The 24,620-nt window shown below is 42.5% G+C and overlaps 3 protein-coding genes across 5 annotated transcripts; 1 reads left to right on the plus strand and 2 right to left on the minus strand.

Moving 5' to 3' along the window:
- Nucleotides 1–4,248: 4,248 nt before the first annotated feature.
- Nucleotides 4,249–5,131, minus strand: h2ax (H2A.X variant histone). The gene has a single exon (XM_088440406.1). The coding sequence runs from the start codon at nucleotides 5,054–5,056 to the stop codon at nucleotides 4,631–4,633; it is 426 nt and encodes a 141-aa protein (XP_088296532.1). The 5' UTR covers nucleotides 5,057–5,131; the 3' UTR covers nucleotides 4,249–4,630.
- Nucleotides 5,132–5,477: 346 nt separating this feature from the next.
- c2cd2l (c2cd2 like) lies at nucleotides 5,478–20,807 on the minus strand. 3 transcript variants are annotated; one of them, XM_088441684.1, is made up of 15 exons: nucleotides 20,529–20,807; nucleotides 19,903–20,286; nucleotides 12,914–13,009; nucleotides 12,250–12,369; nucleotides 11,512–11,622; nucleotides 11,109–11,222; nucleotides 10,813–10,912; nucleotides 10,589–10,721; nucleotides 10,204–10,268; nucleotides 9,160–9,278; nucleotides 8,785–8,941; nucleotides 8,620–8,718; nucleotides 7,893–8,026; nucleotides 6,946–7,159; nucleotides 5,478–6,620 (listed from the first exon to the last, which is right to left on the minus strand). In XM_088441684.1, the coding sequence occupies exons 2-15, from the start codon at nucleotides 20,245–20,247 to the stop codon at nucleotides 6,370–6,372; spliced, it is 2,058 nt and encodes a 685-aa protein (XP_088297810.1). In that variant the 5' UTR covers nucleotides 20,248–20,286; nucleotides 20,529–20,807; the 3' UTR covers nucleotides 5,478–6,369. The 3 variants fall into 3 exon arrangements, with proteins under 3 accessions (XP_088297810.1, XP_088297811.1, XP_088297809.1); XM_088441685.1 differs by having other exon boundaries at nucleotides 7,893–7,987; nucleotides 19,903–20,320; XM_088441683.1 differs by having other exon boundaries at nucleotides 19,903–20,320.
- A 391-nt stretch (nucleotides 20,808–21,198) lies between these two features.
- dpagt1 (dolichyl-phosphate (UDP-N-acetylglucosamine) N-acetylglucosaminephosphotransferase 1 (GlcNAc-1-P transferase)) lies at nucleotides 21,199–24,616 on the plus strand. Its single transcript, XM_088439971.1, has 9 exons — nucleotides 21,199–21,669; nucleotides 21,739–21,859; nucleotides 22,026–22,239; nucleotides 22,328–22,474; nucleotides 22,554–22,638; nucleotides 22,714–22,902; nucleotides 23,009–23,096; nucleotides 23,376–23,531; nucleotides 23,614–24,616. Exons 1-9 carry the CDS (start codon nucleotides 21,515–21,517, stop codon nucleotides 23,677–23,679), a joined length of 1,221 nt encoding a protein of 406 aa, XP_088296097.1. The 5' UTR covers nucleotides 21,199–21,514; the 3' UTR covers nucleotides 23,680–24,616.
- The last annotated feature ends 4 nt before the right edge of the window (nucleotides 24,617–24,620 follow it).

The raw sequence follows: 24,620 nt of genomic DNA on the forward strand, positions 1-24,620 counted from the left end.
TTCTTTACAGCGGGGTCCATAACGTCTTTAATGTCTGAGCTAAAGCGGTTTTCATTCTCCCGCTGAGTTCCTCGACTAGTCTCCCTCCTCCCAGCCCCTTCTCCTCCCCATCCTGGTGCAGAGTTACTTGCCTGACCTACAGTCGTTTTTTTTTTTTTTTTTAAGACTTGCCCCCCCACCTTTTTTTGGCAGCAGGAAATCCCACGGGAGAGCTTTCAAAAGACCACTCCAGGTGATCAAATAAGATTCAAGTCAGTAGATGGTGAAGCAGATGCGGGTAACGGGGGAAAACAACGCGGTCATAGGGTTAACTCCTCTTCAAATGACGATTTGATCATTAAGGATGACATAATCACGCAGCACGGAGTGGAGAAAGAGCACAGGAAGGGAGAGAACATACTCTCTATCTTCGCAGGCGTCTCCCAGGAAAGGATGGGCTCAAAAGGCCAAGAGAGAGAGTGGAAACGAGTGGGAGAAGAAGCCCACGATTGGTCCCACTCGTCTTTTCCCATGGTCGGGGCCAGAGAGGAGATGGAGGAAATGAACAGATGATGAGTCACCAAGGAAAACTACAGGAACCAAAAACAGTGAAGGAACCAGACCGATTTGCAGAAAAACGTCTCGTCAAGTAGTTGTTTTATTTGGAAGCACCTCAAATAAGATTTCGAATGTAAGCATCGCTAATTCAAGAGATTTATTGCCATATTTATAGTTGTACCATACTATGAAATTCTTCTTCTGTTCACTTCCCCGAGCAGCAGACTACATTCCATAGTTGAGCAATAAATAAATAGCAATAAAAAGCCAATGTTGTGCTGTATGAGACAGGTGCTGGTTGCAACACCTAGTTTTGACCACCAGGAGGAATGTGACAGTTTTCTTTTGCTCATGTCTTCTTTTGTCCTCCCACACACAGACAGCCAATCAGCATCCACTTCACCTCCCATAACTATTGCTATTTTGAAACACTGTGTTTGTACTATTTGTACTGTTGATCTATTTCCATTCTACAGGCTACATGCATAGAAACATTGACTAGGTACTAAAGTATCTAAGATTTTAAAATGTATGAAGACTTATTATTGCCAACTTCGTCCTATTAAGCGCCTCCCCGCAACATCAAATCAAACGACTATTTTATAGTATGAGTTGTAAAGGGGTAGACTCCTATTTTTCTTTTATGTTCTTGCTTGCGTTTTCTTTGAAGTTTGAACTGGACTGCTGTGCGCAGCGACTGGTTCCAGTGGTTTGTGGGCAGGCATCTAAACATGTGTCAACACCCCCGGCTGAGCGGGAGACCAGATGTGCGCAGGATGTCTGCACGAATGACCGCAGAAAGGTGGAAGACGAGACGAGAGCAGATGGCAAAGGAAACGCTTGGCTTTCGTGACAGCATGCCACAATCAGCTTGGTACACCTGCAGCACTTTCTCAACACTTTGTACTTTGTCCAAAATAAAAGGCGCTATGTATATAAATACTACCAGATTCATTTGGATCATATTTTTCCTATTTTATGATCACATTGAACGATTTGCAATCGCTGTCCACTGACATTATTTTTCCAGAAACACTTGGCTATTTCAGTGGCCATCACATTGACTTTCCTCACTTAAGACTGAAACAAGTGTTCCTTTACAAAGAATGTATTTTGTAAATGTGTACAATCAAACCAATATGTAACCCTAGTCCTGGAATTGTGTGTGGCTGGATGTCATCCGCCTAAGCGAAATCATGCTGTGACGCAAAGTTCCACCATGCCCTTATGAAATGCTACCTAACATTAGACAAAAACGTCCACTGTCAGCCATGGTAAGAGATTCAAATACATCTCTACGTAGCAAGTCAATACGTCACTCTTTTTAGTTAACAAATACGCTGTACTCACTCAGGCACACGCGCACCTCATAATCCTGTTGGAACAAATTCTTGGTCTGCCGTAACTCCTCAATAGTGCATTACTGGATGCATGAGCTCCAGAGGCATCTTGGAGAGCCGACTCATCACAAAAGCATCCATTCGTGGTGCTTCCATTTCTGGATCTCGACGAAATGAGGTGATTCCATCCGCTTCAAGTTCAATTTAAGTTGGCAAAGCACCTGCAAAATGCAAATCACAAACATAAAAGGTGCATCTACTTCTCACACAGATATGAGGCTGTCAATAAGGCACCACTGGATCATCATTAGATGAAAAGCATGAGTCTAACGTTGTGCCGGTACAATAGCCCCTTTATCTCATCTCTCGCCCGCATGCAAACGCTGCCAGACTCCAGCAAACAAATATTTGAGCTTCTCATTACCCAGTGTTGCCGGGAGCATCATCCTGTTGTCCGCGGAATCATTCAGATGGAAGATGACGAACAAACAAGACCAGACGGACGCTCAAGTCTCGCTCTCTTCCAGGGGAGGAAAATATGCCGTCTTGCTGCCAGGCCCGGCCCTCTTTCCAGTCCTTGCCCGCCTCACCTATCGTTTCATATGCTGTTGCTGAATCCAAGCCACGCTCTCCTCGTGTGGATCTGCGTTCAAATCGTACCGCACTTCGGATGGCTTTGGGCACATAGAGTACAACGTTTTAACCTAATTGGACTTACCAAGCTGACTGCTTGAAAGGAAGTCGTATGCGTTTCGTAGACACTGGTGCAACGACCCAGACTTTTGCTTGGTCACTGTTGAAAAGTGCACAGCTGGAAATTACAGTCATCACAGCCAAAGGATATTTTGAAACGTCCTCTCCGGTTGGAATTTTCAACTTGGCCGTTTGCGGTCGTGGACACGTTGTCGAGACCAGAGTAATTGCTTCAGGCTGTTCTGTGCTGTTTTAACTAACTCACTGAGTGTGTCAGGCTGCTTTTGCGCTTGATAAAAGACATGCCAGAAACGTCTGCAAAAGTACACGCGTTGGAAATGACATTAGGGGGAACGCAGCATCTGCATTACACATGCTGGTCAATCAAGGTTGTTACTCTATTTGTTCCCATGTCAGGAATTCTGAGTTGTCAATCTTTGAAACATTTTTGATAGGGTCCATAAGAGAAAAGTCCAATCATTTCTGTCCTCTACAGTCCACCTGCCATCAGTTCCACCTTGGTTTTCTAAATTTGGAATTGAAGTATATAATTTCTGGGGATTTCATAACAAACCTTGTATGATGAACTTTGAAGAAAAAAATGGTTGTAACATACTGCAAACACACTTTTTTTCTGACGACACTGGTAGCTTTTATGTACAATTTGACATTGTGGAAGTACTTGAGATGCTTGAAAGGGATTTTTTTTTTTTTTTTTTTTTTGCATCAAGAAATAATTTGGCAAACCTTTAAATATTTACTAATGTACATCAGACTGGACTGAAATATTTTGTTCCTCCACAGCCATAAAAGTGCAGCTGCATTCCTGTTTGGAATCAAGGGCCAGTTTGTTTATTTTTTTAAGCAGATAGAACATATTGTAGATCAGGGAAGAAAGTTTTAAGTCTGGGTAAAACTTGAACAGCATTTTAATTCCCCAACAATCAAACCCTTTAAAAAAAATACTTTACCGCCAACAAATGCAGGCAAATACGGTTAATTTTTGAGACTGTAGGACCTATAGTAGACATGAAAAGGGACTCATAAGTGGACACCGCTTTAACCGTACAAAAGTTGCTGTACACCACCACCCAGCGGAATAGTCTGGCAAAGTACATGCACACTACCACTTCTGACACCACAAAAAAAAGGCTACATACCTGCTTTAAACGTTGTTTAGATGGAACTAGCGAGAAAAAGAATTTTCCACTTCTTGAAAACAATGTCTTTAAATTCTCAATGCCGTTGACTTCTTGGCTTGTGGATCACTTGATGGCGCCATGGTGCAAATGTAGCAAAATGGTGCTTTGAACCATGTGCAATCCCATCGGCTGCAAAGTTTCTTTACCTCATGTAGCGTCATTGTGCAATCACATAAAAATGTAAGACGTGTCTTACAAGTGCACTTCTCAACTGTAGCATTGTTTTATCCAAATTTTGATATTTTTTCCCCTCCCTCAAATCGTTATGGTGCAGAAAAGGACGTTCACAATTTAACTACAAAAACAATGCAATGCAGGAGAACACTTAACCGAATTGAATCTTTTAAAAAAATATATAAAAAAAAGTGATACTTAACTGCTTAGTATTGTGCAAAGATAAGCAGAATGTTGTCCACTGAAATGGGTACACAGCAAAAAATTTCATTGTACGGAGAAACTTATTACTACACTCTCAATCATGATTGAGAATAGAAGTGGTAGCTAGTTTTAATACACTCAAATAAGACCAACAGTAAGTACAGTAAAACATACCACAAACCTCGGAGTAGAGGTAGTGTAAAAAGTACATTTCCAAACACTGGTCCGCAGCAAACTTATTGGCCGGTTCAGCAGGAGTCCAAAATGCTAAGCAACGATCGAAAGCGCTGCACAAGATGGCCTATAATGGCAGCCCACTCGTAGCTTTACATTCATCAAAATGTTTATTTAACAATGAACAGAGACGAGTAAACGAATATTTGCTCTTTTGTTGCAGCTTGGGTGGCCCTTAAAAGGGCCGTTGGGGTGAAAAGGTGCTAGCCATGTGGCCAGCCGAGGTCACACTTGCTAGCCAAACGGCTAATACTCTTGAGACTGCGAGGACGCCTTCTTTCCCGCCTTGCCGGAGCTGGGTGCAGACTGTCCGGTCTTTTTGGGTAGTAGGACGGCCTGGATGTTCGGCAGGACGCCGCCCTGGGCGATGGTGACTCCGCCGAGAAGTTTGTTTAGCTCCTCGTCGTTACGCACCGCTAGCTGGAGGTGGCGGGGGATGATGCGAGTCTTCTTATTGTCCCGGGCGGCGTTTCCGGCCAGCTCGAGGATCTCAGCGGTGAGGTATTCGAGCACCGCGGCTAGGTACACAGGCGCCCCGGCACCAACGCGTTCTGCGTAGTTACCTTTGCGGAGAAGGCGGTGGACTCGACCGACCGGGAACTGGAGACCTGCCCGGTTGCTGCGAGTCCTCGCCTTCGCACGAGCCTTGCCGGATTTACCTCTTCCAGACATTGCGAGAGTTCACGTACGGTCTCGTCGTCAATAACAGTAACGTTGTGAAGAAACGCCGGGATGACCCGGATATAAAACGGCGTGATCGCCACGCCTAATTACGCGATTGGCTTTTATGACGATGGAGAAAAAAACAAGTCGGCAGTGATTGGCGCAATATGCTTGAGATCCAACCAATCGCAGGAGAAAGAAAAGCGATTGGGTCTCGCGTCACACAGTGGAATTTGTAACCAATGGTGGTTATTCCCTCCCGTTTCAAAATGTTGCCGCTCAACAGGACCTAAACCTATAGTGAAAGTAAACATTGAACAAATGAATTTGAACTATTCAACGTTTGTTGACTTTTTTCCTCAACCATTCCTCTCCATGATTGTCGCGAAAGCAAGTATGCAGCGCCAAGAACAATGTCAAATTGCAAAGGTGTTTTTAAATAATTTATTTGAAATAAATAAACATAATAAATCACACGTGCCATTTTGTGTTTCACATTCGGGCCAGGCAACTTGTCAATGTACTCCTAAACTGCAATTAAAAATTGATCATTAAGTTTCTTCAAGCACATCGTACAGATCATATTACTGTCCTTGTGACTGAAGTTGCTCAGTCGCAGACGTGTACTTGCTTATTTTTTTTATTGAAAAATATTCTTGTAAGTCACCAGTACCATTAAAAAAAAAAATCTTTTTTTTTTTTTTTAACCAACCGTACCAGTACCTCTTGAGTAAACATTTGGGCAAAAAGATAATCATTCAAGAGAAATTACTTATTTGAAAAAACATACAGAATGTTTCCTGCTTATTTCAAAACCTATATCCAAGTTTCCTAATGCAACGTAGAAGCAATTACAATAATATTAACATGGAATTCAACTCGCTTTTATAATTCATTTGCAATGAAAAAATCACAGCAATTTATTTTCTATTTTACAGTATAACACAGCTAACAACCCATGGTATGGATAAAATAAATAGCACTTCACATAATCACGTATTACCTTCCTATAGATTCTATGTGTAATGCAGAATGTAAAAAAAATATCAATCCCAAAGTGCACCAATGCCATTATACTGGCATCCTTAAAACATTTGAAAAACTTCCAACATCTGTCAATCAAAAATAGACACAGAATTGATCGCAAATGTTGAGTTGCCCCAACCGGCAAAAACCTACCCTGCAAACAAGAGACTTGATTTTATTTCAGTGTCAGTGATTTGATGAATATGTCCCGAAGCAGCAAAATGCATCCTCTCCCCATCCAAGGGACAAAGGACCGGGATGGAATAGTCAGTCTTGTGCTCCGACAACCGCCATGATCAGTTATTGGCTGAGCCCGCTCCTCCGTTGGCGTTTGCCGCTTTACCTTTCCATTTCCCCGATGAGCGGAAGGAAAAGCGCTTGATGAGGCGTCGAGAGAAGCTCCCCGACTTGTTTCGACCGCCCTCCGCTCCCGTGCTGAAGTTATTGCCCATTTTGGAGACGTCCTCGTGAGACTGACTGAGGCAGGCTTCCTTCCGTCTGCGTCTTCTGCGGAACAACAACTTCGATCCGCTCTGCATGAATCCCACTGTGGAGTGTAGAGATTACAGCAATAAATATCCACAGAGCCATTTTTTTTCAAGGTTAGACCCCCTAACCTCAGAACAAAGAATTGATTAATGATTCCCCTGCCAGACTGTTGTGACACCGACCACAAGATGGCAGCAAAATCTCCGTTGTAACATGTAATCATAACCAATTTATGCCTATAACACTATGAAAATCATATAGGGCAGTGCTTAAAGATAAAAGCAAGTACATTATAACAAAAATCGACAATGAAAACCAGTCTGAAAAGACACTTTTACATGACACTGATTAAACATGATGGTGTGGTTGTAACGTCACGTTACCTTTATGGTCCTTGAGGCTGCGCGTTTCCAAGGCACCAGCAGAGCCGGTGTCTGATTCCACATCATCCACAGAGGGACGCTCCGATACGTCGGAAGGTGTGGTTTCATCCAGCTCCTGGTGGTATCCCGCTCCAAAATGGTTGCTTTGCACGGCCGCGTCCATAGCCGCGGCATAGCCGCTTGACGGTGTGCAGTCATCTTTCGAAAGGGGAACCTGGTAGGTAAAAGGAATCATTTTCAGGTTTTCTCGTCAAGTGATCAGCAAACAATAGATTGTTACTTTTGCTGGCATATGCCATGCCGCCCGTGTGGTTCAAATAAGTTAAAAAGTCATTTTGAATATAGATAACATATGAGGAAGCGGTCCCCAAACCACTGTTTTTGCTTTTTTTCTGCCGCCTGCTCTAGTTGTATTTCATTTGATTTTTTTTTGCTTTGTTCTCTTCACACTGTCTGCCTTCTCTGAAATCACGTCCTGTTCGGTGGCACTCAATACAAACAGAAGGCCTGTGCCAGACTGCGCATCTGTTGTGACACTAAAAGACATAAGGACCTCTCGGCACAAGACTAAAAAAGCCGAACACGACAGCTTGAAAATAAAAAGTAAATGTATACAAATACAATGTATTTGAAGTGGTTGGGTAAAAATGTCCCCCCACAACTACTGCACTTGATTCTACTGTCCTAATGTGCACTTGAAATATGTCGCTTTGAGATGTTTCAGTTGAGATACTGCGGCGTCTTAGAGTGGAAAGATGTCACTTTCACTGAGAAATCAGGTCAAAAGAGTGTTGTAATGTGATCCGAATGTGTCGGGAGGGGTGCTAGCACAATCTGCCAACTAAATTTAGCTATACTGTACGCTACTTGATTTTGCATGTTGTTACTGATAAATATATCTGTTGCCACTATATTCTATCCATAATTGCAACTGGAAATTCTCCCACCTTTGACACGCCTGAGATGATGAGTGTGCTTCTCTTTGTCGGAGTCTTTCGAGCCATTTTGGAGTTGGGCTCGGTCAGCTGACGAATGGCTGTTTCTGCAACAGGATCCAAGCCGTTAGACAAGCGGCTGCCCTCTATGCAACAGAAGCACAAATAGAAAATCGGCATCCTTCTTTTTTTTTTTTAAAGGAATCCGAACCAACGTTCCGCTCATTGCCATTGAAAAATACTACCGTTACGGTTAGTCTCATTGAAGAGTTTTAACAAAAGAACTGGTACACATACCTACATGATAGTGGAGTGTGTCTCTGGCATTTTTGCTTCACAGTCTGTTTCGATTCATCCCAAAAATGTTTTCTAGAATTCTCTGGTTCATCAATATTAATGCGTGGAACGGAAAAAGACTAGCTCGAAATCATTCCCAAAATGCATAAATGATCCAAAATGTGTGGGCCACATGAGTAATAATGAGTAATAATGTAATTAGCTCATTCAATTCCAAAGACGTATTTATGTCTGTTCAGAGTTCAGGCATTAATTCTGGGGAAAATATTTTTTTTCAAGCTTTTGGATGAATTGAGGGTCTGAAAATGGCTGGTATTGAAGGATTTAGCCAAGTTACGCAAACTTTGAATATTAGCTATAGAAATAAATAGACTGAAAATACGTCTTTGGGATTGAATGAGTTAAAAGGCTCATGCCAATACTTTTGTTGGTGGTGACTCACTGCTAGGATCTGGACTCGGGGTCCCTCTTCCATCAGAAAGAATGGTGGGCTTTTTCTCTGTCAGCTCCACTTTGGACGGGGAGCGCAAAGGAGAATCACCTATAAAGGATGAACTCCAGTGATATGTCGTTGTCCAGGACAGCCATTCATACTTCAAATGTATACCTGGACTGCGCTCCAATTTTAGCCTGGACTGGACCGTCGTTACAGTGGTGACGACTGTTCCGTCCGGCATGATGGTTCGGTCCACATCAACTTTTTTGGCGGGCGTGAGCGAGGAACGCAGTGGTGACCGGAGTTCCTCCGTTTCCACACAAATGAGCTGAGAGGATTAAAAAGAAAAAAAACACACCACTGCAGCAAATCCACCACACTTCACGTCTCTTTGCATGTCTCATTTAGCAATTACGCTCAGAATGAGATGAGACAAAAGGGAAACGTGAGGAATCGCGTTCAGCAACAACGCCTGTAGAAGAAATGCTGAATCATTCCATGTTTTTGTTATAGCTGTGTGCATTGAAAAGCCTTTCACTCACTCACTTGTGCTGTGATGGTGGCCGTAGGCTCCAAGGTGTGGCTTGGCTTTATTGCGAGTACCACAGAGGTAGGAACTTTGGACTGGAGGTCCAAGGCAAAGGAGGCTTGCCCTGGGAGGAATTCTGGCAGAATAATAAAACCCATTGTAAAGAACAAATGGCACTGATAGTCTTTCAAAACCAACGGTGGTTCTTATACTGTTTAAATAAGTCAAACTACCACCATTGTGACCAACATTGCTGCACTGAACTATACTGGACTTGAGTGGACTAAAAAAACAAAAAACAAATAAAAAACAGCTAAAGCCAAAGTAACATTAATGCACAGTTTAAATGTTTAATTCAGTGACTTTTTGGCATACCACAGGTGGAAGAATTCCTGCATAGCACACTTTTGACAATTGCTGCACTAACATGATTTGAAATCAGATCATCAAAATGTGATTAAACTAGGGTCGGGGGGAAAGAAGTCAACCATGTCGGGTAAGTCAACTCAAAAACATAGGTTGACTAAGATGTCCACAGGGACACTCTGTCGGAACCACGCTTGCACCGCGGCTTTCTACATGTACTTTTCCTGCAGACGCACAAAGCGTTGAATGTGATGAAATGTATGTAGTCCGGAGAAGAACAGGAAGTCATAAACAGGAAGTTAATGACCTCGTTATGGCTAACAGGCAGATCCACGGTACTCATTGAATATTGTTGGCGCATGGCTTGTAAGTGACTTTAAAGACAATATCACATGTATGATGTACATATTACATGATGTGGGTGTGTGTGACCTAAATTGTAGTTAGTTTACCTCAGGTAATCACTAATGCTAGCTAATGCTAATCTCGATTGCTACCATCAAATTTTGTTCGTATTCACAAATTCATTCATAGTGAAGATAATAAACGAGTATATATTTCTACTCACATCCACTCGTGTTCAACTTTGATAAATTAAGAAATAAAAACAGTTTTAACGTATCGATTCAATAATTGTGTGAGCATTGTGGCTAAATATACTTCTGGACAGGAGCCCAGACTGTGCTGTGCCTTACGCTCGCTTCTGCCATTCCGCTCCAGAAGTCTCACTCTCAGCTCTTTGGTTTCTGGGCTCAGCTCCCTTCAACACAAAGGGCACAGCTGTGTTAGAGGCATCCTGGAAGAAATCCCACTTTGCAATAATATATAAACACACACGCATTTCTTTTTAATGTAGCATGGATGAACGATCCTGGCATATTAACTCATTCAGTGACCCCTATTTTAAGACACTTCTTTACACCTAATATTCAAAGAAGAACTCTGCCAAGACATATAAATATGTCTTTGCGATTGAATGAGTTGATGCAGTGCTTCGCAATCATTTTTTGTATGCAAAGCCCTCCTAGACACACACATTTGAAAAGTGTTGAGTTAATGTAACATCAAACGTTTTCTCACAGGCTTATTTCTTCTCTCCATTCCATCGGGGTGTTTGGGTTGCGGGGTACGGGCAGAAAGCAGGTTGTCCTTTCTGAGGAGGGTCGATTGAGGCCGAGGACGCAGCAAAGCTCCACCGAGCTACACCACTGGCCTGTAAACGCACAGCAGCTCAATGAGGCACCGGCGATTGGACGCAACACCGATCAGAAAGAATCCAAAGCCACCGAGGGAATGCATCTGACCTTTACTTAAGGTCACCCTGAGCTGCCGTACAAGTAGTCGCTGCACAAAGACACTCTGGGGTACAGGCTTTAATCCTACTGATAGGTGCTCCACGGGGACCTGTGCGCAGATCATGAGCGTAAAAGCATAAACAACATCCATTGCTATAGCGCTCAGAATCCTTTTTTACTGTACGTACTCTTACATTCACGGCTATGGATTTAGAGTCCTCAGTGAACCTTATGAACCTTTCGATGCACTGTAGGAGTCCTGACTATTATATTCCCTCTGCAAATAGAGAGAGGGGGAAACTTACTGGAGAACGAGTTGTGCAAGTCCTGAGGTTGAGGATCATGGCTGGATGAGAGCTGAACAGAGTATCCTCTATAAGGCTCTTGATCACATCCAAGTCTCCTTTGTCATGTGTGCCCTAAAAGGAACCAGCCAATTAATGCGACAATAGTCCACAGTTAGGACAGTTGTGAAAAAGAAGTCACATTTTCCCATTATCCATTTTCATTTTACAGAGGGTTAAATACCTTGTACACAACAGGGGACACTTATTTCAAAATGAACAACATTCTTTACTCAGACTAAAGGAAAGCACAGTCTATTACTCTAAGGCAAATAGAAAAAAAAAACATTTTCATGGTGATAAAATTGCAGAATCTCGGCTCTAAAAAAGTAACAACATGACTGCCAATATAGAATCCTCTCACATGTCTTGGCAGTTTGCAGGGCGACACACTAAGTTTCATGGATGGTTGCTTGGACAGAGTCCAGGACACCAAGATTCCTTCATCCTCCACATCCTCTAGACAAACAGCCACCTGATGACGGAATTAGACACACGCTCAGAGAATTTGTTAGTCATTCATTTCAGTTCTTATCGATTATGCAGTCATAACGAGTGTGCGTTAGTATATCTTAGCAGTAAAACAAGGTTTATGGGTCTACGTTTTCTTTTCAAACTAAGAGCAAATCAATCGGAACATGAAACAACTTATTTTTAATGTTGTCATTGTGATACCATCTTTGTTTTGTAAAGCTTTATATGGATGCACATTGCCATTAGTGATGCAGTTTTCTGTCAGACCAGTCAGAAAAAAATGATATTGGTACACAACCGCTGGAGTCGCTGAAAAAAAAATATACCTAGAGATACCATGACAAATGTATTTCCAAAGTTTTTTCAATCAGACACAGATTGCACAGCCCTCTGTGTCTTAAGGGGTACTGAAAAAAAATCACAGGGGATATATCATTGAAAAAACATTGAGAATAACTGGCCTAGCCTGTAACAGTGTTTTATAGTTTATGTAATCATCAGTGTTGATAAGACTTGAGCATGTCATTGCTTTACAGTCGCTATTTGACTAGCAATGCAAATGTTCCTGTGTGCTCACTTGTAAAAGAGGCGTGCAAACTAAAAGAAAACAGGTGGTGTGCCTCGGTACCTTTGCCACTGTGGGTGCGATGGTAATCTGATAGGTGTCCATGGCAACGGCAGCGGGGGACTGCTGAGTAACCGTCACAGGAAATGCCACTGTGTCCACCCGACATTGACAATGTAAAACCTGTCACGCAAGAAAAGATGTCGTCGTCGAGGCTGTCCTTTTCCAGTTTGCATACAGGATCAATTCTGTTTTTTTGCGTATGCATTCAAAGCCCTTGAGAGCTAATAAGGATTGTTTTCCTTCCATTAAAGAGGAGCTGTTAAGTAAATGTCTCATGGGTTCTTCATTTGGCCAAAACCACTTAAGCTCATAATGATTGCCCATTGCTTTTTCCAAGCCGCTTCCGCCTTTTTGAGAGCAGAATCGTCACGTTTGTCGCTTGTCACGTGCAGGTCGGATAAAAGCGAGCTGGCCGTTTGTCGCATGAGAATAGATGAGTTTCGGGACCATGTTTCCAAGTGGCATTTTTGGGAAAAAAAAAAATCGAATCTGTGCCATTCAAACTGCCGTTAAAAGATCAGATACGGGTCACAAAGACACAGAATTTTTTTTAAATTGGGTCACTTCAAGCTGCTGTCGCAACGTATTCTTAGTGACTTTTACAAACACGCATACACACGCGCAACCCCAGTCATCGGTTTTAAAGTAGAAGATGATTACTCACCGTTCTGTGTGCTGATTGGACAGTGCAGGTCACACTCTCAATTGTAGGGGCAGCATTAAAGTGGACACTGCTGTCAAAAGTGATTTGGATGGAGCTCTGCGAGAGACAGAGGGAGGCAGAGGACAAACATACTAAAAATTACATAAGCGGACATGAACATGAAGAGGCAACACACTTGGGGATAACATAAAAGATTGTGGACTGATGTGGTACAGACTTGCATGCAGCCAGCAAGGAATCAGTCAGCATCCTTAAGGAGGTCTTTTTTTTTTTTTAAATCCACCAGTCAGCTAATGTAATGTCCTCGCTATCATGAGGGCAGCAAATAACTGGGGCAACTTATGAATTTTAAGCATCGTTGGTGTCAGGCATCTAAGAAGTGCGCTGATCTCGTTTCATGGCTACAGCACTATGTACGTAACCGCTAGCTAAAAACTTCACTGGTTTTTAAATTGACAGCAAATGAAGATGCGAGTATTGACGCCATCTGCGTGTGCAGAAACGCAAGAGGTGCTTGCAGCCACTGCTCATGACACGAACATGGCGACTATCATTTGTCGGCTTCCAATGACGAGTGGTGCCCAAGGACGTTGGCATGCAAACGGCAACATATGGTTGACCAAAGGCCTTTGGGGAGCACGTTCAAATTCACGTGCACTTGCTACTGTCCTCGCTGCATGAAAGCGGGCCGATAGTTGTCAACTGATAGTTCTCCAAATAATAAATGTGTGACTGTGTGGCCGACCTTCCATCGTATCCAAACAGCGGCGTTGCAAATACAAAGTGCCGTATCTCAGATTGCGTAGCATCCACAAATGGCTTCTCATTGGCAAATGCAGATTGTAAAAGGTTTGTGTGTCGATCAGCCAACTAGCACTGATGACTGGGCTCAGGCTAATTAAGATCATTGCGACAGTGAGCAAATTCCCCTGAACGTCGCTGCTAGTTATGCCAAAGTGAGCCTGTGAGATATTAGAAAACGAAGACACAGGGGGAGGGGAGCCAGGATTGGTAAAGGCAGAGCGACCTTCCATTGGTCTGTTTGCAAACGGAAGGCACAGTGCTTTTCTCACGTTTACTCACTTGACCTCTCACCTCAGCCTCAGGGTAGGTTTACGTGACAACAACCCAGTGCGAATGCGCGCAATGTTGTCAAAATCATTCTTGTTTACACAAACCGGCAAAAAAAAAAAAAAAATCTGCTTGCCAGTGTAGCTGGCTTCTTGCTACACAAACGACTTTTTAAATTCTGTGCAAAATGTTCAAACAAAACACAAGGATGATTTCAACTCAGTTTTGATTGAACTTAACAGTCATAGCTTGTGCATAAATTGCTTAAACGGCACAATGAACAATTGTAAACGTGCTTTGTACACCACCCATCCACAAATCTGCCACTTCGGCAAAACCTTGATACCACCATATAGCTAATTTTCAAATAATTGAAATGACAAGTTAGTTAAATAATTTAGTTTATTGCCCTTGTCTTATTGGAACAAAGGGCAAATTCAAACTTTCCGCACCCCTCAAAAATCCACAAAAACTGAAAAAAAGAATGTCTCTGTTGTAAAGTCAAAGAAGTACTGTACTTAAATGATCAAGTGAATGCAAAACAGTCAAATATTGCTTAGCATTTCTGCTTCAGAGTTCTTAGGTTTTGGCTGTGAATTTCAGCTCTGAATTTCCGTTGTGGGAAAAAAAACAAAAACATGCGTTAGTTTCATTATGGACTGTATATGTCCGTGGGTGTGCCGCTCGGTGTGAATGGTTGATTAAGTGGCAAACAGTCCACGGTGTTATGGACTTTCACCCAAAAATGAGCTAAGGAAAACGCCAGCAAACTCATGACACTAACCAGGATAAGCGCTATAGGAAATAAATGGTGCAATGGGAAGAACCAGCTTTCGGAACCAATCCACAATGGTTGGTATCCCGCATGATATTTCTCCAAGGCTTCTCCAAACCGTTTTTGTGACTTGAACTGAACTGATGGCAGAGCCATGGCTACGTTCAGAAAGAGTCCGGCCGGGTTCCCCCGTATTACAAGGTAGCTGCACCAGACCTCATTTTGTCCCGCTTGCAGCTGGTACATCAGCTGGCTTGTCCGCGTGCATGTGTACACGGAGGTTATTTAGGGCATATCCTGAGGACTACAATCGTGTCACTTCAGGTTTGTCAGAAACGTTGCATTTAGGACCAGCGGGCTGGACACTACTGAAAAGCATGCGGCTCAACCAGGAATACACTCGGCCTGTGGCTTCTGTTGACCCTCACGTGACTTTTCTGTCCTTTTCTTTTAGTTTCTCAAAGAGGAGAGTAAGCACATTTTTAGATTTGTTTTTATTTATTACTGCAACTAGAAGAATGTGCTCAAAACACAATAGTCAGTTTATTAGTACTGTATATGCGACATTATTATATTTCATACTTTGACACATTTAGATGAGGATTTCACTCAAATTTGTTTTTATCAGTTTCTTCAAGGATGATGACAGTACCCCTGTTGTGAGTACAAGTATTTTTATAACTCATTGAAATCATTTAATTCTGCAAAGTTTCAAAATAAAGGGAAACCACGATCCCCATACAAACAAATGCTCAAAACATGTAATGGTTGCCAATCTGCCATACAAATGACGAGCATGGTGGCTATTTCAGGAAAATGTATGGATTTTCACAAAGACCCAGAGAGGGTGAGGGTTACGTTTTGCCTTGTGGCGGTTTACTTCAGAAATTTGTCCCAGCACATTGTTCTAAATCAGAGATTTTACTCTAGAGATGCAACTGTTAGATGACAATTAAATGATTATGAAATTAATTGCTAAATATTTTTGATAATCAATTCAGATACTTTTTCACCATAGCGTTTAGTGTCTCAATTTTGGTGAAAAGCTTGGCAGTAAGCCCAACGGGCCACCATTCGCTTTCAAAAGCGAGTCGCCTCAAATGCTGCGAGAAGTATGAAAACGGTCCGTTTCCTGTTATCAAACTGAACGAGTTTTAAGTGCTTAATGTCCCCTGTGGATGAAGATGAAACTACTTGTGAATGATCACGATGCATTAATCATCTAGCAGCAGCGAAGAAAGGCACGAAGCGCTCCTTCAGCTCTTCCCGTCAAGTTGCCGTCGCACAAATGGCCCCAAATCGTCTCTTCTATCAGTGACGATCAAAGACCAGCAATTCATTTCAAAGTTTCATGTGCAAATGACATTAGAACTGCTCTGCATGCTGGGAAATCCAGCCAGAAGCATCCATGCAACACCCTTTAGCAGAAAAACAAGACTGTGTCCGGGTCTACAGACTTTTTCTGTCTGAGTCATGACACGGGCTGCATCATGGGATGATGCCGCTCTGACATTTTCTGAAGATACTCCTTTCAAGTAGACTGTACACAGTAAACAAATATGGTTTTTGATCTCTCAGCTCAACCTTCAAATAACAGACTTGACTCAAAGGCTTCTCGTTTACGCAGAGCAAGTGCATACAGGATGTGCTCTCGCGTGCTCTCACACGGCACCAGGACTTTTTCCCCTTGGCATGGCCATCCTTAACCAGCTGTAACCGAGGCGCGCTCCCAGCATTAAAGCCAAAAGGCCCGGAAAGAAGGGGCTGGATGGTTTCTTCACCCCCATTATCAACATAATTAGTGCTGACATATTTGGGATTCTGCAAAGAACCCAGCTGCAAACTGTCAACTTAGGTTCTCACTCAACAACTCCTCTGTAATCAAACCCATTTACGTCGCCATTTTGTTTTTGAGGGCGCGTAAATACGTTATTTAAGCCACTAGATGATATCGATCTTATTAGAGTGGCAACGTTTAATCCACAACTAATCTATCAAACCTAATAACCATTTTTGACAATCGATTCATCGTTTTGACACTTACATTCATTTAAAATGGTCCAAATCTGTGGGATTTTAGGACCAGTAAATATTCTCCCATTTCTATGCTCCACCATGTAAGTGGCCGTGTTGTGTGGTATTTGTTTTGAATCAAGCAAGTTATTAAATGTTATTGCGTCTTACTCATCTTATTGCACTGAACATTTGAAATAATCTCATTTTTTAAAGCAACACTAATGAACTTTTCTTCGAAGAGGGTGGCACCCCGACAAATCCCCCCCAATTTATAAACAAGGTGACTGCTATACAGCATACGTCACAATCCTCTTTCCCCATCCATTACAAAGATGGAACATTTACAAGGGTCACATGCCTGCTGGTGCCTATCCCAGCTGTCTATGGGCAGTTGATGGAGGACATCCTACTGGACACGCGATCACACCTAAGGACAATTTAATGTGTCCAATACATCTGCCGTGCATGTTTTTGGAGTGCGGGAGGAAGCCGGAGTGCCCGGAGAGAACCCACACGGGCTTGGGGAAAATATGCAAACTCCACACAGGAAGACCGCAGCCAACTGGAATTGAACTCGGGTCCCTTAACTTTGAGGGTGACATGCTAACCGATCATCCACCGAGGCGCTCATTTTTCAATCTAAAATCATCGAATCATCCGACGTACCGCGCAGTCGTTACAAACACAAACCCTGAATGTCGTCCACAAAACTGACCTGCGTTCTTCTCAGAAAGACAACAACATAACAGTTTGTTATATTAACTAGTTGAAATTCCAAAGGAAAAAATGAACTGAGCAATTTAATGCAGCACGAATTTCTCATATCAATTTCCAGAAATAGCATTCATGACATCATTGCTGACACGGATGACAACATTGCTTTTGCTTACGAGCTCGCCTTTGACTTTTAGATCTGATGAGTGAATCTAATTGAGTAAGATGGTGCGCTTCCCTCTCTAAAGGCATGAGTACAATTATTTCAAGACCTCTGCCGGACCTTGAATACGCCAGGAGTTCTAAGGTTAATGCGAAAAGGGATTGTTAGGCTAATCCCCATGTGCGATCTCTTCACGGTGTTGCCTCCGAGGTTCTCTCGTGCGGACGCAGAGCCGCCATGGGCAAAGCGGAATAAAAAGCGTTGCTCGCGTTTGGTGGGCGGCCATAATGGCCTCATAAGTCGCTTGTTGTGCTCATGTCCCGCCGCGGCTTTTTCAAGTTCAAGAAAGAAGCAAGGAAGGTCTCCAAACAAGCGTGCATGAGTGTATCAAATGAGATTGTGCCATTATCACAGCCAGCGTTGCGGTTCACTATTTTTTTGCCATCAGGTGATTAGCATATAGAATAACAGGCTGCTTTCACACAATGACCAGAACACCATTTCACACTAATGAGCAAGTCAAGATGCCTTGGTGTCAGCTGATATCACGAGGGATCGTCGCTGCAATTTCTCACATTGTGCGCGGAAAACCATTCGTTTCCGTTGCTTTTAGTAATACCCTATAATTGTGTTTGCTAGCAAGATGATGAGCCTCTGCAGCCCACAGCCTCTGAACGCTACCAGCCACTCTCATTTTCCATCAACTAGGGTTAGGTAAACATTGCGCTATTTGTTTTCTCATTAATAATAACAAGTTGTTCAGTGGCCAGTATTCTGTTTATTGCAATATAGCATTGCTAAAACCTTTGCACGCTACTGGTTTGCAGGTGTTGAACATTACCAAATCATATACCAGGTTGGGTGTCTAATCATACCTTATTTGGATTGAGCAGAATTGACTGCAAATAAAAAGTGTATAACTACTGTATTCTGATCAGCAATGCATTTAACACTTTCGGTGCCATGGATGGGAATCCTCATCTTTTAAAATAGTAATAACAATAATAAACAATAAAATTCTCGTCAAGTACTTTTTTTTATGGAGGGTAGCTGACTCTCTTGATTAATGCTTACCTAATTTAAGCCAATTGAGCACTGTAGTGATAACTGTGACCATTGGATGGCAGTGTTTCCACACTTACAACACAGATATTACCTGCATTCAATTCCAAAAAAGGAAAATTAATCTTTCATATGATACCGCTCATACTTACATAGATATAGCACACAGTATTCTGTCGGCCTTGAAAGATGAGTGAAAATACTAAATATACTGGCCCCCTAGAGGTTTTCCTTTCCGAAATGCTACTTCCGAAGTGGCCGTTTTGCCACATGCTGTCAACTTCATATGACATCACTTTTGCTCACAGTACTTTTGATAGACAAAATTACCCCCGAACAAACAATGATAAAATGTTAAAGCTCTACATATTACTTCATATGACATCACTTTTGCTCACAGTACTTTTGATAGATAAAATTACCCCCGAACAAACAATGATAAAATGTTAAAGATCTACATATTCCAACATAGCTCCCCCCCCCACCAAAATGTCATGAAACCAATGACAAATTTCTATACTTCTAACTTGTTTGTGGTGGTAAAATTACTCCTACAGAGCAGCATATACTTGTATCATCTGCAATCACGAGTCAAGATAACCTTGGAATAAGGCCGAAAGACAGCCTGCACGCTTCTCATAAAACAGTCAATAAAGCTTGCAGGTGAACTTTATTCGACCGCTAAAATTTTGAGGCAAGTTGTGCAAAACGTACATGAAGTATTGGCAGAAAAGTTTAGCGCATCAAATTAAGATGACCAGCGAAAGTTTTTGAGCATTTTAAATTCATCCTGAAATTTCCCTGCAAAGCTGAAGTTTTTGTGAGTTGTGCATGAATAAATCTTGTTTGAGATTTAAAGCTACTTCTATGCAGATTGATTCCAAGGTCATGCAGGGCGGACGAACGGACAAACAATGTGCTGTATTGGGCATCATTTTCAAAGCGGTACGCCCACCACTCCATACCAGGCAGGGGTAAAGGAGGCCTATTTTTACAAGGTGTAGGCGTTCGTACTGTGATTATGCAGGCTGGTCTCGCTTCTACACTCTTACGCCGAAGCTCTGTTAGGCAAGGACGTGCCGCCATTAGCTCCTCTGACATCCACTTCTACAGGCACTTGTAGCACATGTACTGTAGACCATCCAAATTTCTGCTCCTCACACGAATTTGAAAAGAAGACCCGCTCACCCCAATCCTGCAGGCTTGCTCATTGAGCGCTCTGAGCCAGCTCCTGCGACACTGCTCGCCGAAGCGCTTGAAGGAGAAGAGAGAGGTCAACAAGCCCTCAGCCCCGGCCTTGGAGGCGGCTCCTCCGTCCCGAGACGGGCGCAGCTTGAGCAGGAAGCTCCGCACGCCTGCGCTCCAGTCGTGAAGAGATTGGGGATGCGGCTGCCGCTCCCCCGCTCTGCTGGCTCTTCGCTGCCGCAGGAGGCTCCGCGAGAACTGGAACAGCCACACCAGCACGATGAGTAAGGAGGCCAGGAAAAGCCCCACCAGAGTAAGCCAGCCCAACTCCTGCAGCTCCATCACCATCTCCTGCAGCCTCTCATGTCTACGTGTAAATGTCAGGGACTGTCAGAGGAGGGCACACAGGTTACCCTTCAACCTGGCAAAGGCAACAAACAGACACTTAGCTTCATAACATTTTGCTGAACTAAGATTCAACAACACAGGAATGGTGGCGCATTGAGCTCATAACCTTAATGTAGTGTCAAAGTGCGTGTGTGTGTGTGCTTACGTGCGTGCGCGCGTGTGTGTGTGTGGTGCGCCAGAAGACAAGAAGCACGAATTTGAGAAGCTTTAAATGAACTCACCGTTTAACTTGGACGGTCGCGGCCGCAGCATACAGGGAAACCAAAGCAAGTCGAGGTAACGTGAAGCCGCTGCGTTCGTGGCGATAAACAGCGGCGCCAACAAAACATGACTTCGTACCATGGCGCACTCAATATTCCTCGCCTCTCTCATCAAAACATCTTACATTTCAAATTAAGGCTGGAAAACCGGCCGTCTCAAATAGTCACCGATCTCACTGCCAGACAGACGATCACTAAGCGCTCCGCAATAAGACAACTGGGAGAATGACGTCAACCTGCAGGTGGCGCTGCGGTTCCGGGATGCAAAATGGAAAGCGGAAGAGGAAAGCGGACCTTTAGAGGTAAAAGCATTACGGGAATTCCGCAATGAGGCACCTTGAACGCGAGCGGCTCTAACTTTTGTCCTTAGGGGCCCAACTTGAAATTTAAAACGGACATATAGGCCAAGTCAGTCATTGTTGAAAGCATAAATATAAAATGCTTTATTTTGGTTACTTAATTAGCTTTATCTTTTAATTTACCAAATAATTATTTGTAAGAATTTGTAAGAATTACATTTCTGATGCACTCTGTGGGGTTTGTTGCTGTTGTTTTCGTTTTAGTCATTGAGCATAGTTCTTGTACTGGAGCGCGTAATGTTTTGTTTTGAAAATAAGATACGGAAGCCTTATTTCCGCCTGACACCAGGAACTGGACCGTGGTGCCACCCGACTGACGTGCAGTGTTTTGTTTTGTTTTGTTTTTAAATCTATCTCATGTTTTTGCGTATGAAAAAAATGATAGGACTTACTGTTGTGATTTATGGAGGTGTTCATTACAGTCACGCGTTGCAGCATATTGTCTTAAAATGGTAGGATGACGTGTGTATACCTGAGTGGAGCCCGCCGTAGTTTGTTCATTGATCGACCAAGTGGGAAACGTCACATTATTTAGCCAGTTTAAGTGACCTGTTAAGACTTGAAAAGAAGCACGGAAACGCGGGTGAAATGTCACCGTCGCCATTCTTGCCGCTGGTCATCAACGGCCTCATGTCGGCACTCGGCTGCTTGGCTACGCTTAAACTGATTCCCACTTTTAAGGACCATTTCATCTCGGCAAGATTGTACGGGATGGACCTGAACAAACTGACGAAAAATCAAGTGTGAGTGCCCTTCTCTTGTCATTCTCGGGACGAGTTGAAAAATGCTTGAGCTTTTTTCTGCTTCCCTAGTCCGGAATCACAGGGAGTCATCAGTGGGACGGTCTTCCTCATCATCCTCTTCTGCTTCATCCCAGTGCCTTTCCTCACTTGCTTTGTGGGAGATCAGTGCAATGGCTTCCCGCATGATGAGGTTTTTCAAATATTGTTTACTCTTTCAGTGATGTCAAAAAACATTCATTTAAGTGTGATTTTACTACTTTGAATATGGTTTACTTAAGTAGTTAGTGTTGTACTGTTTCCACATTTAACCAGATCATTTTGCTTTCTGACTACTTCCGACTGTGCCCTTTCTTCAGTTTGTGCAGCTGATCGGTGCGCTGCTCGCCATTTGCTGCATGATTTTTTTGGGATTCGCCGACGATGTGCTCAACCTGCGATGGAGACACAAGCTCCTGCTTCCGACTATTGCCTCCCTTCCGCTTCTCATGGTCTATTTTACCAACTTTGGCAACACGGTCATTTTGGTTCCTAAACCATTCAGGGCACTGCTGGGCCTGCATCTGGATCTCGGTGAGTTGGGTTCCTTGTTAAGTCGCCGACCACAATTACGAGATCTTTTTCTGCATGTGATGAGATCTGCTGCGTGCCTTGGTCGTAGGTATTCTCTACTACGCTTACATGGGTATGCTGGCGGTCTTCTGCACAAACGCCATTAACATCCTGGCTGGTATAAACGGCATCGAGTCAGGTCAAGCTCTCTTCATCTCCGGCTCCATTATCGTCTTCAACCTGCTAGAACTCAGCGGTGAGTTCTTTTTTATCCACTCCCCAAGAAAGCTCCTAAGCCATGGAAGAATCTGATGTTGAATTTGTCCTCGTTTCAGGGGATTGCCACGCTGACCATGTTTTCTCTCTCTACTTCATGATGCCATTCTTCTTCACCACACTAGCACTTTTTTACCTCAACTGGTATTTCAACGCTGATGCAGTTAATTGTTGATAGTTGTTTCGATATAGATTGTTTTTTCTCTTTTTTTGTGTCAGGTACCCATCATCTGTGTTTGTGGGAGACACTTTCTGCTACTTTGCAGGGATGACTTTTGCTGTTGTTGGCATCCTTGGACACTTTAGCAAAACCATGTTGTTGTTCTTCATCCCTCAAGTGCTTAACTTTCTCTATTCCTTGCCGCAGCTTTTCCACATCATCCCGTGTCCCAGGCACAGACTTCCCAGGTAGCTTTCCAATCAACAGAAATGAACGCACACATTTAATTTAATGTCCATTTCATCTCGGACCCCATTATTCATGCAATGTTCTATTCTAAAATTGACATGGAAGGTTGAATCCCGAGACAGGCAAACTGGGCATGAGTTACTCTAAATTCAAAAGCAAGGACCTTTCCAAACTAGGACAACTCATTCTGCAGGTAAGCAGAGTGAGAGTTATTGTGTTGACATTATGTATTTGTTGTAGCTTGCAGAATTGTTTTTTGTATTGTGATTTCTTTCATTAGCACATTTAAAATTGCAGACGTACTGTACTTGCAGAAGTGTCTTTTTTTTTTTTTTTTTTTTAACCAAGAGCATTTGTAGCCTAACCACAGTTTGCTTTGGTGCATGACATGGCAACACAAAGCAATAAATGACAGCGAATTTCATATTTAGTGTTTTTTTTTTCCTCCATTAAATAACTGCCTCCTCGACAGATTGCAGAGTTACTGAAGCTCCTTGAGGTGCACAGAGGCCAAGAAGATGACGCTGAATTCATTGAGTGCAACAACATGACTTTAATCAATTTTGTGTTGAAATTCCTCGGTCCCACCCACGAGAGAAATCTCACTGCCATCATGCTTCTGATACAGGTATTGCCAAAACAGCCCAAACAGCCATCGATTTTAAAAAAAGAAGGTGAATGTTTCACTTGTGTTTGTTTTTTTCGTGCAGGTGATGGGAAGTGCATTGGCTTTTGGAATCCGTTACCATCTAGTACGACTCTTCTACGACGTCTAGAGGATATTTCTAGAACAAGTCTACGGGCTCATTAGTTTTTGTGCCTTTTGAAATATTCAATTACCTCAGTTACCTATGATCCTCAGTCAAAGGTAATGTGTGGCAAATACCCATTGTTGGGGATATTACAATTGGATAGAATATCTTCACATCATATATAAATATTATTTAAATCAGTCTGCAGTTTGTAATTCTAATTTTATCAAGTCACCATCTGTAATGTCATGGCTAGAAATTGATAATTGATTATTATTGATAATTGATCATTCGTTTTTAGTCATTTTAATCATTCCACCACAAATAGTATATTTTTGTACTGGGTTTATAAGGATGTAGTGAGATTGACATATTCTGAATGACCAACGTCATGCAGCCCAAAGTTTGACTAAAGTTCAATGTGAACTTATTTATAAAGTGGCAGTCAATGGTTTCAATTATACATGTTCATGGCAATCATCATATAGGGACATTTATGAGGGGTTTTAATTTAAAGATCCTTTTTATTTCGGCAGTGGAGAAATTCACATGCCAGCAGCAAAAGGAATTTAACATAAGATAATCAAGATTAAAAGCACGTTTAGTACAAGTATGACAGTCATGTGCGAATTATTGATGCTGATGCACAGTTTGCAATTTGGTCATGAAAATACAATTTAATTGTACACTTGAGAAACAACATTTTTTTAAGTTACTGAAAAGTGTGAAGGTATTTTGAGTTTTTTTTGTTTGTTTTTTGGTTGTTTTTTTTTATTTTGCTTTTTAATTAATGACTCAAATGTTCGTTTGTTTTTTGTTTTTTTTTAGTGTTGTTGTTGTTTTGTTTTTTCAACAGGCACTGGACTTTTGTGATCTAGAATGTACCGGTAACTTCAGATGTGATGATGGCTATTGTAAATATGGTTTGCTCAAACTGTAAAATATAGACTGAGATACACAATACG

The sequence above is a fragment of the Hippichthys cyanospilos genome, chromosome 18 (genome assembly GCF_059441005.1).
Source record: "Hippichthys cyanospilos isolate Australia breed blue-spotted pipefish chromosome 18, RoL_Hcya_1.0, whole genome shotgun sequence".
Taxonomy (NCBI): Eukaryota; Metazoa; Chordata; class Actinopteri; order Syngnathiformes; family Syngnathidae; genus Hippichthys; species Hippichthys cyanospilos.